Source organism: Somniosus microcephalus, chromosome 17 (genome assembly GCF_052327205.1).
Source record: "Somniosus microcephalus isolate GS21.2 chromosome 17, FLI_Smic_1.0, whole genome shotgun sequence".
In the NCBI taxonomy this organism is placed as follows: Eukaryota; Metazoa; Chordata; class Chondrichthyes; order Squaliformes; family Somniosidae; genus Somniosus; species Somniosus microcephalus.
In genome coordinates, this window is record NC_141003.1 from 69670766 (window position 1) to 69684445 (window position 13680).

General features: G+C 49.1%; 1 protein-coding gene across 2 annotated transcripts in view; it reads left to right on the plus strand.

The window, feature by feature from the left end:
* tspan33a (tetraspanin 33a) overlaps nt 1-13680 on the plus strand; it is a 39490-nt gene that overhangs the window by 13350 nt on the left and 12460 nt on the right. The window contains exons 2-4 of one of the 2 annotated variants that reach the window (XM_086010611.1): nt 10925-10982; nt 11801-11928; nt 12843-12917. In XM_086010611.1, coding sequence (XP_085866737.1) covers nt 10925-10982; nt 11801-11928; nt 12843-12917 — 261 coding nt within the window. The remainder of the gene's footprint in view (nt 1-10924; nt 10983-11800; nt 11929-12842; nt 12918-13680) is intronic. The other variant, XM_086010612.1, reaches the window with a different exon arrangement.

The following is a 13680-nucleotide window of genomic DNA, read 5'->3' on the forward strand; positions in this document are numbered from 1 at the left end:
CTTCGAGCTCGGCAGTGAACGAGAGGGTACAGAGTGCGAGCTGTACTATTCGACTAAGGAAAACGCACGCCAAGTTACAAGCTTAGAGAGAGAGAGAGCTTGGCCATTAGTTGCACTGGGCAGGGTTGTGCTGGGAATAGGAAATAGCGGAGGCTCTAGATTTTAAACCAGGGTTACCGGACTGATTGCTTGTGGGTGGGGGGGGAAATTCTCCTCCTTATTAAGAAATGGAACAGTCCCTGCTGGTTCCCAGTGAACAAAGGATAAAAGATTAGTGCAGAAGGAAATAGAAAGGCTGGGGGTGGGGGGGGTGCGGAGATTCTTTAAACACACTCCCTCCCACGGTGCCTCTACAACCTTGTTTAATTTTCTGACCAGTTTGCATTTTCTTCAAGGTACCTTATTATCCCAGACCATTCACGGACTTTCAAAAGGTTTACTGATCATGGGCCAGCGAGCTTGTGAATACTAATGAGCATTGAAGATGAAAACTCAATGCCTGGTTTCAGCTCAGTGGGTAGAACTCTTGCCTCCGAGTCAGAAGGTCGTAGATTCGAGTCCCACTCCAGAGATTTAAGCCCCATAATCCAGGCTGACACTCCAGTGCAGTACTGAGGGAGCGTCTGTGTTCTCGCTCAGGCAAACATCCCCAGCATCGAAACTTTGACTGCGCTCGATCAGCTCTGATGGACGGGCCACATCGTCCGCATGCCAAATACGAGACTCCCAAAACAAGCGCTCTACTCGGAGCTGCGACACGGCAAGAGAGCCCCAGGTGGGCAGAGGAAACGCTTCAAGGACACCCTCAAAGCCTCCTTGGGAAAAAGTGCAACATCCCCACAGACACCTGGGCATCCCTGGCCCAAGACCACACAAAGTGGAGGAGAAGCATCCGGGAAGGTGCCGAACTCCTCGCCGGGAGCAAGCAGAAGGAGCGCACGTCAACCCAAGCACCCCACCCACATGCCCCTTCAACCACCGTCTGCCCCACCTGTGACAGAGACTGTAGGTCCTGCATCGGACTCATCCGTCCTGAGAACTCATATATTTTTAATGTGGAAGCAAGTCATCCTTGGTTCCGAGGGACTGCCCAAGAAGAGGGAGCACTGCACCATTGGAGGTGCCGTCCTTCGGATGAGATGTTAAACCGAGGCCCTGTCTGCCCCCTCAGGTGGCTGTAAAAGATCCCGTGGCACTATTTAAAAGAGCAAGAGAGTTTTACCCGGTATCCTGGCCAATATTAACCCATCAACCAACATCACTAAAAAAAAAATTAAACACATTATCTGGCCATTATCACATTGCTGTTTGTGGGAGCTTGCTGTGTGCCAATTGGCTACCGCATTTCCTACATTACAACATGACTACAATTCAAAAAGTACTGCATGGGCTGTAAAGCGCTTTGGGGCGTCCTGAGGTTGTGAAAGGCGCTATAGAAATGCTGGTTTCTTGGTTGGTGCCGCAGTCTGTGTTTCACCTGGTTCCCGTGTTTCGATGAGACACCGTTTACTGTCGGCTAGTCCCAAATGACTGGAGGACTGACTTGGGCCCTGTTGGATCTGTGGAAAGAATCCCTAGGATTTTTAGAATGAGCATAAACAAGGGTGGCAGAGCTGCCATGCTAATGTTAACTTTAAATCACTTTCCTTTTATACAATGTGATCTCTGGCCCAGCCTGTAGATGGAGTTGAGATACTGATCAACGATGATCTAATTGAATGGCGGAACAGGCTCGAGGGACTGAATGGCCTCATCCTGTTCCTGAAAATGCCCTCTGCAAAAGTTGAATGCTGTCAGCACTTAGTGTGAACATGCACTGGGGAAATGCTTCTGCCGCAGTCAAATCAAAACCTGGGATGTCGTGTGGATTTGACTATTCACAGCTCGGGTACAGTAGAGGCAAAGTAAACTTCCTCTACATGTTTCCTCAGCGAGCATTTGCCTGGCAAGTACAGCGTGGGTGAGATGCAAAGTAAAACACTCTCTGCACGGTCCTATTACACTGCCAGGTCACGCATTGTGTTTATTCTTAAGTGATTTATGTTTTAGTGAATCCAGTACTTCGCAACAAAAAAATAACGTAGCTGTCTTTTCCCAGATGGTCGGGGTTGGGATGGGAATCGGAATCTCCAGTTGGTCCCTGTCAATCCACGACGTAACCATTAGGACACCATAGCTGTGCGTCATTGGCACATGGCCAGTGTTGAAAGAGTTGAGCAGTTGTGCTGTGGGTTGGTTTTGTCCTGACATGTCCTGCAGCAAGCTGGAATGAAACTGTTTAACACCGGAGTCAGGCTGAGTGCTGAAACCCGGGAGTGTGGGCTCATTCCACACCCAGGCCTTGAATCTGTGTCTTGTTAATGAATGGATTGTTTCTGATGGTGACTGAGTGAGGCACACTTAGCTAGTGATGAGGGCGAGCGTTACTCAGCATGGATAGCCTGCAGCTAGAGATTTCAGTGGGGTTATTTAGTCAGCGAGTAACTAGTTCATTTTGCAATCTCCCTTTTTTCTTAGGAAAACGAGCCTAACATCCGTAACCTTTCCTCTTATCCAAACAATCTTCTGACGCCTTCAGTCCTCTGCCTCCATCACCCCCTCATTTTCCGTCCAGCTGTCAGTCACACCATCCTGCCAGTCACCTGGGCTACCATTTGCCTCGTTTGGATTGGACAGTCTGGGTGTCTAGAAACTTGGTTGTAAACTGGACAGCAAAAGTCTTGTTTCGGTTAAAACAAAAATCCATTTATTTTCCAGTCAAATACTGGAGTTCGTTACTGAATATTTCACAATGCCCAGATACACAACAGCAACAACTTGTATTTATAGAGCGCCTTTAACATTAGTAAAACGTCCCAAGGCGCTTCACTGGAGTGTTGTCTAACAAAAGTTTACACTGGGTCACATGAGATATTGGGGCAGGTAACTAAAAACTTGGTGAGAGTTGGGGAGGGAATTCCAGAGCTTGAGGCCTTGGCAACTGAAGGAACAGTCACCAATGGTAGTGATTAAAAATCGGGGATGTACAAGAGGCCAGAATTGGAGGAGCGTAGATGTCTGAAGGCTGGAGGGGGTTAGAGATGGGGAGGGCGAGCCCATGGAGGGATTTGAAAACTAGGATGAGAATTTTAAAATCGAGGCATTACTTAACCAGGAGACAATGTAGCTCAGCGAATACAGGGGTGATGGGTGAGCAGGACGTGGCTGCCTGTGTCCTAACTTGCACCAAGTTTTAGATGACCAAGTTTACGTAGGGTAGAACATGGCAGGTCAGCCAGGAGAGCATTGGAATAGTCAAGTCTAGAGGTAACAAAGGCATGGATGAGGGTTTCAGCAGCGGATGAGCTGAGGCAGTGGCTGAGACGGGCGATGTTACGGAGGAGGTGGAAACTGACAGTCTTGGTTATGGCGCAGATGTGGTCGGAAGCTCATCTCGAGGTTCAAATGACACCAAGGTTGCGAACCGTCTGGTTCAGCCTCAGACAGATGCCAGGGAGAGGAATGGAGTCGTTGTCTAGGGAATGGAGTTTGTGGTGGGGACCGAAAATGATGGCTTTGGTCTTTCCAATATTCAGTTGGAAAAATTTCTGCTCATCCAGTACTGACTGTCGGATAATTTAGAGACCGTGGAGGGGTCGAGAGAGGTGATGGTGAGATAGAGCTGGGTGTCGTCCGTGTACATGTGGAAACTGACAGTGTTTTTGGACGGTGTTGCCAACATGTAGATGAGAAATAGGAGGGGGTCCTGGATAGATCCTTGACAGATACCAGAGGTTAGTTACGGAATATTCCATAATGCCCAGATACAGGAGTTACAAAGATTTACAATAAATCTGCAAGAGTAGGAAGCAAACCCCAGTATAGAGCACCCGTCCTACTCCTTCCCCTACCCAGGATACCACCGTCTGTGCCCCCTCCCAAAATACCGCCCTCAATGTCTACCCACGCCTTGCTAGCACTTCCTATGGAATGTTGAGCTCAAAATCCAGACTGACACTCCAGTCAGTACTGAGAGAGGTGCTTCACTGTCTGAGGTGCTGTCTTTCAGATGAGCTGTTAAGCCGAGGCCCCGTTTGCCCCCTCAAGTGGACGTAAAAGATCCTATGTCACTGATTTCAAAGCAGACCAGGCGAGTTCTCCCCTGGTGTCCTGGCCAATACTTATTCCTCAACCAACACCTAAAACAGATTATCTGGTTGTTTATCTCGTTGCTGTTTGTGGGACCTTGCTGTGTGCAAATTGGCTACTGCATTTCCTACATTGCAAGAGTGACCACACTTCAAAAATGCTTACAGAACGTGCTGGAATTACAGGTCTGGCAGCATCTGTGGAGAGAGAAAGAAAGCAAGCTAACGTTTCAGATCTGTGACCTTTGTCAGAAACGTGTTCTATATTGGAGGGTGCTAGTTATTCTGGTTCTGATTGTTGAAACAGATGTGACAGCGGTGCCCAGATGTGGTTTTACGAGTGTTCTACCTTTTCCAAAAGAAAATAGACATTGTGTTGGAGAAAATTCCAGGCTCCATGCCAGGCCTGGGAAGTTCCGTCCAATTAAATCGCAGTCTCCAGCCGGGAACTTCCTTTGATTCAACCCAGCCCGGCACACCTGTTGCTCCTTCTGATAATGTGGAAAATCTATTCTAATGGCCAACACATCCTGTTCTCTCACTGTGCCTGATTCAATCCACCAGGCTTCGAGCATTGATACCGACAATCTGTCTGCGCGAGATGGCGCATTGAGTCCCGAGTTAATGCCACCACAGAAATGTCACATCAAGGAAGGTAACTGGCCAAGACTGTACAATGTGAAGGAAGCACTTGCATTTGTAAAGCCCCTTGTCATATTTTCAGGGCCTGTCTGAGATTTGCAGCCAGTGAATTGCTTTTGAAGGGGCACTCGCTGTTGCCGTTTAAGCCACATGCACTAATTGTAGCAGAAATCTCCTTGCACAAAGCATTAAATGTATTTCGCGTGTGTAAAATTTACCATAATTCAGTGACCAAGGACGCAAAGTAATCACAACGATCAAGATACTCGCACATTCTTCTTATCATCTCATCATCTTACCAACAAAGCCACAAAAAGGTTAAAGTTCACACACATACACCATGTGAATGAGTATTGAGATCACATGGCCAACAGTGATGTCTCTTGCTCATTTTTAATTCCTAATCAAAAATGCAATTTGCCACAACTGGATTCCCAATGGGCCGCATGTGGCTAGTGGCGCACTTAGTGGACAATGCTGAACAGATTTTCTCCCCTCCCCGTCCCCCACCTGGTTTTGTTACTTGAGTCACAAGCAAACTGCAGGTGGGTGGGTGGGGTCCAAGCTCTCTCCCACAGTGAGCTGCTGTGGAGGGTTGGGAGAGGGGATCAACAAGGTTCCTTTCACCCCTCCCCTACCTCCCACTCACAGCTATTGGCCTCCTCTTAGCACTTCTCTACAATGGCCAATCTGGACCTCCTTGGGCTTTTAACCACCAGTGGTACCTCACCCCGGGGGCGGGGGTAGGCAGGAGGGCTCAGGCACGTGGCCTGGTAGGCCTGCCTCTTGCACTGATATTAAAGGAGTTCCAAAGGGATTCTGCGGTCGAACTTGGATTGGGTTGGTCAATATAAATGCTGAGAGGAGACCATTGGATGAGCTACTAGAGAGAGGAGGGGTTAAGAGCTAGGAGGGGCGACTCCTTTGTGGTGCTTGAGGGGTTTACAGCTCCGGTTGTGCAAGGGACCCAGTTGCTGTTTTTTTTCCATCCGTTCGTTTTAACCGACGGAAAATTCTGACCTTTCCCGTGATTTTCCTGCGATGCTCTGCCTTGGAGCCAATCCCGGCTGGGAGCACCGCCTCATGGAATGGGCCCCTCTGGTGAAAAGGTGGGTGGGTGGGGTTGAGATCTGTCATAAAGTGGCTGGGCCTAGTGGTCACTTCCTGTCAACAACAACTTGCATTTATATAGCGCTTTAACGCAGTAAAACATCCCACAGCGCTTCACAGGAGCTTTATACATGATGTGTATATAGTATTTACAGCACAGAAATAGGCCATTCGATCCAAGCCAGTGTTTATGCTCCACACAAGCCTCCTCCCACCCTTCCTTATCTAACCCCGTCAACATATCCTTCTATTCCTTTCTCCCTCAACTACTCCTTGTGGCAGCGAGTTCCACATTCTCACCACTCTGGGTAAAGAAGTTTCTCCTGAATTCCCTATTTGGATTTATTAGTGACTATTTTATATTTTATGACCCTAGTTCTGGCCTAACTCACAAGTAGAAACTTCTTCTCTACATCTACCCTATCAAACACTTTCATAATTTTAAAGACCTCTTTCAGGTCACCCCTCGGTCTTTTTCTAGAGAAAAGAACCCCAGCCTGTTCAATCTTTCCTGATGGGTATAAACTCTGGTTTCATTCTTGTCAATTTTTTTGCATTTTGCCTCTATATCCTTTTTATAATATGGCGACCAGAACTGTTCCCAGTACGCCAAGTGTGGTCTAACCGAGGTTCGATACAAGTTTAATATAACTTTTCTGCTTTTCAATTCGATCCCTCTAGAAATGAACCCCAATGAATTGTTTGCTTTTTTTAATTGGCCTTATTAACCTGCGTCGCTACTTTATGCTTTGTGTATCTGTGCCCCCAGATCCCTCCGCTCCTCTACCCCGTTTAGACACTTATTTTCCAACGAGTATGTGGCCTCAAGTCTTCCTACCAAAATGTACCACCTCACGTTGGCGTTCATTTGCCAATTCACGCCCATTCTGCAAGTTTATTAATGTCTTCCTGTATTTTGTCGCTGTCCTCCTCTATTAACTACACCCCCCAATTTGGTGTCACTGCAAATTTGAAATTGTACTTCTGATTCCCGAGACCAAATTGTTTATGTAAATAGTGAACAACCGTGGTCCCAGCACCGATCCTTGTGGAACTCCACTTCCCACCTTTTGCCAGCCTGAGTTAACTATGTTTAACCCCTACTCTCTTCTGTTTTATAGCCAGCTTTCTAGCCATTCTGCTACTTGCCCCCTAACTCCACGTGTCCTGACCGTAGTTGAGTCTACTATGCGGTACCTTATTGAAGATCTCTTGAAAATCTAAATATATTATGTCTACCACATTACCCTTGTCTACCCTTTCTGTTACTTCAAAGAATTCAGTAAGGTTGGTCAAGCATGGCCTTCCCTTTTGAAATCTGTGCTGACTTTTATATTTTCAGTTTCTAGATGTTTTATATTACATCTTTGAACAAGGATTCCATTATCTTTCCTCCCACCGACGAGCTAATTTGTCTATAGTTTCCTGGACTTATTCTATCTTCCTTTTTTAAATATAGGAATCACATTAGCTGTCCGTCAGTCCTCTGGCATTATTCCCTTTTCTAATCAAAGTTTGTGTATATATGTAATGGTGCCTCTATTATCTCTTCCATAACTTCTTTTAATATGCAATCCATTCGGACCAGGGGTTTTATCCTCTCTAAGTTTGATTAATTTATTAATGATCTCCCTGCCGCGCGTCCCCCCGCCCCCCCCCCCCCCCCCCAAACCCTTTTCTATCTTGAATGTCTTTAGATCTTTTTTGATGTCTCGTTCCCGCCATGTTAGTTGCCACGGTATTTACCAGGGAGATATAATTCTATTTCTGCCATTTTGCTGTCATTACTTGAGAGTTTATCATGTGCATCCCTTAGTGGCCCTATCCCTATCCTGATTTTTTCCTTTGTTAGTTATGTGCCTGTGAAATACTTTATTTCTTTTTTATATTCCTTGATCATTTAATTTTATAGTTTCTCTTTGCCTTCCTAATTGTTTTTTGACTGCTTTTTTGACAGCAAAATGGCAGAAATAGAATTACATCTCCCTGGTAAATACTGTGGCAGCTAACATGATGGGAACGAGACATCAAAAAAGATATAAAAACATTCAAGATAGAAAGGGGGAGATCATTAATAAACTAATCAAACTTGGAGGATAAAACCCCTGGTCTGGATGGATTGCATATTCCATTTCGTATTCCCTTTTTGTCATCTCCTTTGTTGTCTATATACATAGTGTATGCCTTTTTCTTTAGTTTCAATTTGCCCATATTTCTTCATCCATGGTGTCATTACTGGCTAATTTGTTCTTGCAAACAAAATGTGACACCACGCTACATGAGCTATTGGGACAGATGACCAAAATCTTGGTCAAAGAGGTAGGTTTTAAGGAGCCTCTTAGATGAAGCGGTTTAAGGGAATTCCAGAGCTTTGAGCCTAGGCAGCTGAAGGCACAGCTGCCAATGGTGGGGGCAAAGAAAGTGGGGGATGTGTAAGAGGCCTGAATTGGAGGAACGCATCTGTGTTCACTATGGAGAAGGACGATGTAGGCATAAAAATCGGGCACAGGGATTGTGATATACTTGAACAAATTAGCATCGAGAGGGAGGAGGTAATAGCGGTTTTAGCAGGCCTAAAAGGGGATAAATTCCCCAGGCCCAGACGAGATGTATCCCAGGCTGCGCTGTGAGGCAAGGGAGGAGATTGCAGGGGCTCTGACACAAATTTTCAGTACCGCTCTGGCCACAGGGGACCAGCTTGGCCACTGTAGGGACATGCTGTGTTGAGGCCAGGAGCTGTTCCCGCCCCCCCCCCCCCCCCCCGTAACCCCAATAAAGCTATTTTTCCTCTTCGATTCCAAGTTCCTTGAGTTACTGGCTCCCCGCCCTGTTTAGACTGGAGTCCGAGCAAGGAAGTGTGGAGGGGTTTTGTGTGAACGAGGGTTTGAGAGCGCATTTCGCATCTGACTCTCGTCAGCACCCGGCCCCTTAGGATGGAGCTACACGTGTACAGAGGGGTGTCCTGTTGAGAGACGTTTGTTTTCTGGCTCCTTTTCACAATGTTGGTCAGCACAGCAATAATCACTTCATTATTTGGGAAGAACTTTTGCTCTGATAAATGTGAGTGATGTCAGTCCTGCAGAATGGAACACTTCCTTGTTACAGAAACCAAGTGTCGGCATCAAACGTTCCCAGGTCAAATGTAGCAAGTCTGGTTACAGAGTAAAGCTCCCTCTACACTGTCCCATCAAACACTCCCAGGGCAGGTACAGCATGGGTTAGATAGAGTAAAGCTCCCTCTACACTGTCCCATCAAACACTCCCAGGGCAGGTACAGCACGGGTTAGATACAGAGTAAAGCTCCCTCTACACTGTCTCATCAAACACTCCCAGGGCAGGTACAGCACGGGTTAGATACAGAGTAAAGCTCCCTCTACACTGTCCCATCAAACACTCCCAGGGCAGGTACAGCACGGGTTAGATAAAGTAATTCTCTTGTAGCCAACATTCCCTCCTAAGCTGCGCGGCCACACAGCTCTCGCCCGGTCCGGCACAGCCTGGGACTAGTTTTTCTGGCCGCGCAGCCCCTTAAAAGGGCCTGCACTCAAAAAAAATAAATACAAAATAAAAATAATAATAATAATGAAGGGGTGCAGTGCTTGTAGCCCTCCCTTCCATTTACCATTTGTAATGGTGCTGCACAGCTTCTCTGTTACTCCAGCTGTTTTATGGGTAACTGGCCCAGTGTATAAAAAACGTGTGTTAGGCGCACACCGCGCAGGCTCCCAGGACACTCTGTTGGCTAACCACATTGGGGCACTTTTGTTGCCTTGGGCACAGCAGGTTTCAGGCCTCAAGCCTCCACTCTGGATTATTTTGGGCATTGCATCACCATCCCGTGGTGGTGTTGGGTGCTTTTTCTGAGATGTACCTACCCCAGAATCGTCAGCACTTTTCTATTGGTTTTGTTTTCACACTCTGTCTGTAACAACAGCTTTGCTGTGTTTGATGTGGGACTTGTGCAATATAATGTGGTGTTGATTGCGGAAATGGTCAGTATTGGTTCAGGGCTCGCGGGCTACTCACATGGCAGGGCTGTCACGATGGTTTTATTCCGCAGTCTGTGTGGCATTGAATTTTTCAAGTCTGAGATGGACAGATTTTTGTTGGGTTAGGGTATCGAGGGATATGGAGCAAAGGCGTGTAAATGGGGCTGAGGTGCAGATCAGCCGTGATCTAATTGAATGGCGGAGTAGGATCAATGGGCTGAGTGGCCTCCTCCTGTTCTTGGCAAGATGATCTTGAAACATCAAGATGACCAAATGATGGCCCACGGGGTATGCTTGACCTCTGAAGCCCCAGCAATGGCCGGAAATGTATGGTCGGAGCAGGTACACCTGACCAAGGGGCAGAGAGGGGTCCCAAGAAGGGGGGGGGGGGATGAGACGCGACCCCCTTTGTATGAGGGTCGCAGAGCACCTGCAGGTTTCTTCAGTGGAGACGATCCCGATTCCCCTCCCCTCCCCCACCCCAGGCCTCGGTCTCTTCAACCCGACTCTCGTCTCCATGAATGGATGGAAGGTGTCGGGGGAAGGCAGTATGACTGCAGGATAAGGTGATGGATCGATAGCCTCAGGCTGCACACACCACGTTAACTCCCCGATCACGGGGGCTATAAATAATAAATGTTGGAAAGAAAGAAAAAAATGTTTAAACTGGCCCTATGATTTTTCTCCTGGGTTTTACTTCCAGCAGTGTCTGGGAGATTAATCTTCAATTCCTGGAGACTCCAGGGCAATCCTGGATGGTTGGCAACCAAGTTATGCCCACACCCTGAGAATGAATTTTAAAAGATTTAATTTAGAGCAGAATTGAAAGGCCTGGGACGAGGGGTCTCCCAACCGATCTAAGGTGCCCTGGACAGCAGGAAAGGGGAGAGAGGGAAACCATCACAGCCTCAAATAAAATGGTAACTTTCTACAAACAATTTGTCTCCTAGCTGGTGAGAAAGAAGCAAGTGTGAAGCCAGGCTCAGCCTTCCCTAAACCAGCAATATGATTTAATCTTCCTGCCTAAATCTAACCTGCTTGGGCCTATTTTTCCAGAGTATCTCCATGGTGATGGTTGCTATCGGTGTGTACGCCAGAGTCATGAAGCACGCGGGTGAGTGACCTCATCTTACCGTTTCATTTCTCCATTGTTTCTGGACCTACTAGAGCGAGGGCAGGTTTTGAGGGGGGGGGGGCGGGGGTCGAGGGTCGAGGGGGTGGGGGTAATGGGCGTCTGGGGGATGGGGTTGGAGCAGGATTACAAAGGGGAAGGGGGTGGGGTCGGAGGATGGGGAGGGGTTTGGTCGAGAGGTTGGGGAGGGGTCGAGGGGTTTGGTCAGAGGGCATAGGGATATGGGTTGTGGGAAATGGGGGCAGGTTTACGAAGGGGGGAGGGATGGAGTGGGGTTGTGGGGGGTGGCAACGGAGTGGGGGGGTGGGGAGGGGGGGGAATGGAGTGGGTTGTGGTGGTGGGGGAGACGGAGTGGGGTGGTGGGGGAGACGGAGCGGGGGGGTGGGGGCGACGGAGACGGAGCGGGGGGGGTGGGGGAGACGGAGCGGGGGGGGTGGGGGAGACGGAGCGGGGGGGGTGGGGGAGACGGAGGGTGGGGGTGGGGGAGACGGAGCGGGGGGTGGTCGGGGGTGGGGGAGACGGAGCGTGGGGGTGGGGGAGACGGAGCGGGGGGGCTGGGGGAGACGGGGCGGGGGGCCGGGCTGGGGGAGACGTGGCTGGGTGGGGGGGGCGGGGTGGGGAGAGACGGAGCGCGGGGGAGACGGAGCGGGGGGGCGGGGGCGGGGTTTGGTCAGGAAAGATTGGATCAGTTGATGGGGTCACGGATCGGGGGGGTCATGGGTCCGGGATCGCATGGGTCCGGGATCGGGGGATGGGGTGATGATGTTGTGGTGGGTGACGGGTTTGCCCTGTTTTTTCAGAGGCCGCCATGGCCTGCCTCGCGGTGGACCCCGCCATCCTCCTCATCGTGGTGGGCGCGCTGATGTTCCTGATCACGTTCTGCGGGTGTATCGGGTCGCTGCGGGAGAACATCTGCCTCTTGCAGACGGTGAGTGACCCACACAACACTGGAGGAAGGGCCCAGCCATGCATCGTCTGCGGTGGGAAATGGGGCTGAATCCTGCCATCAGGGTCCCTCAATCGATGGGGGCTCCGTGTAATATCCTGCGATTCCCTTTGTCCATCTCTGGGGCTGGGGGGGTTTACACACAGGCTCTGTGGGAGGGGTTACCTGGGAGTCTATGGGCCGTGACCATTTACACTCGGATCGTCGATGGTGGGAGTTAGAGACTATTGGCTCAGGGCAATGAAGGCAAGTGTTGACTCTAGAACAGCACCTCATCTTCTGATTAGGGCACTTTACAGCCTTCCGGACTCAATATCGAGTTCAACAATTTCAGATCATAACCCTCGGCCCCTATTACATCTTTACTTATGTTTTATCCACACCTTTGTTTTGGTTTCTCCCCCCCCCCCCCCCCCCCCCCTTTTCTCTCTCCCCACATGGCAGCTGTCTCCCCATTCTGCCAGCACATTTCACACCTAATCTAGAGCCGTCTTTTGTCTCCACTAGTCCTATCACCATCTCGTCTTGTTTTGAATACCTCTTAATGTCTCCTCCTCTTCTCTTTTGTCCTCTCCCAGCCTGCCTCTTAATCTATTTAATTCCCTGTGCTTCTTTAGTCTTGATAAAGGGTTCACCCGAAAACGTTGGACTCTATCTATCTCTCTCACGGATGTTGCCTGGCCTGCCTGAGTTTTTCCAGCATTTTCTGTTGACGCTGGTGCTCTGGGGCTGGGGCCTGTGTGACCACTCACTCCATCTTCATAGCTTCCAGTCTACCACTTCTGCACCACTTGTTCGGGTATTAACACCTCTCCCTTCCCCTCTCGCCGCCGCCGCCCCCCCCCCCCCCCCCTTTCCCTCCAGTTGCTGATTTTGATGTGATTTGATTTTTCCAGTTCTCTATCTGCCTGACGCTGATTTTTTTGCTACAATTGGTTGCCGGGGTTCTGGGCTTCGTCTTTTCCGACAAGGTACGATTTTACTTTCTTTAATTGAGAATAATGTGGTCGTTCCACGGGGAGGGTGGGGCTGTTCACGGGACAGACACCAGCAAGGCGGAACGGAGTAAAAGGAACGATGAGATACGTGAGGAGGTTGTGATTGGGTGACACCGAATTAGGATTTAAAAGACTGGAGATGGTGTGAGGAATGGAAGAGGTGAGGAGTGCGATTGGTGTTGGGGAAGTGTGAGTGGGTGAGGAGTCCTCAGGTTAACACACTAAGATGTGAGGAGGGGGAGCAGCGTATGTGGAGCTTGGGAGGACCATGAGGGGGCAAGTTTAGAGTTGAATTAACGCAAATCTCCATATTTGCTTCTAATTTTACCAAAAATGTGATGTGTGTATCCCTGGTCACGAGAGCCTGCAATGGGCTGGTCATTCGTTGGTAACCTGGCCCTGGGTGTTCACAGAAACGAATGGAGAGGAAGTAGCCTTCGGCTTGTTCAGAGTTTGTCAAAAAGCCAGTCATGTGAATAGCGGGTATTGTAGTCTGCTGAAGGCAGGTCAAGATTTGGAATTATTATCCCACCGCTTTCAGAGGGGACATGAAACTGAAACCAGCAAAGCGGAAGTTCTACAGAAGCCGGTGCTTGTGCTGCACGTTTCCGCCTTGCACTGGTCTGCTGCAGACTGTCTGATCTGTAACCAGGTCCTGGCTGCAGTCTGTGCTCCCAGAGCAGCTCCAGGTCGCCTCTCGGCTCCAATGTCTATTCACCAGTGCCAACCTTTGGAG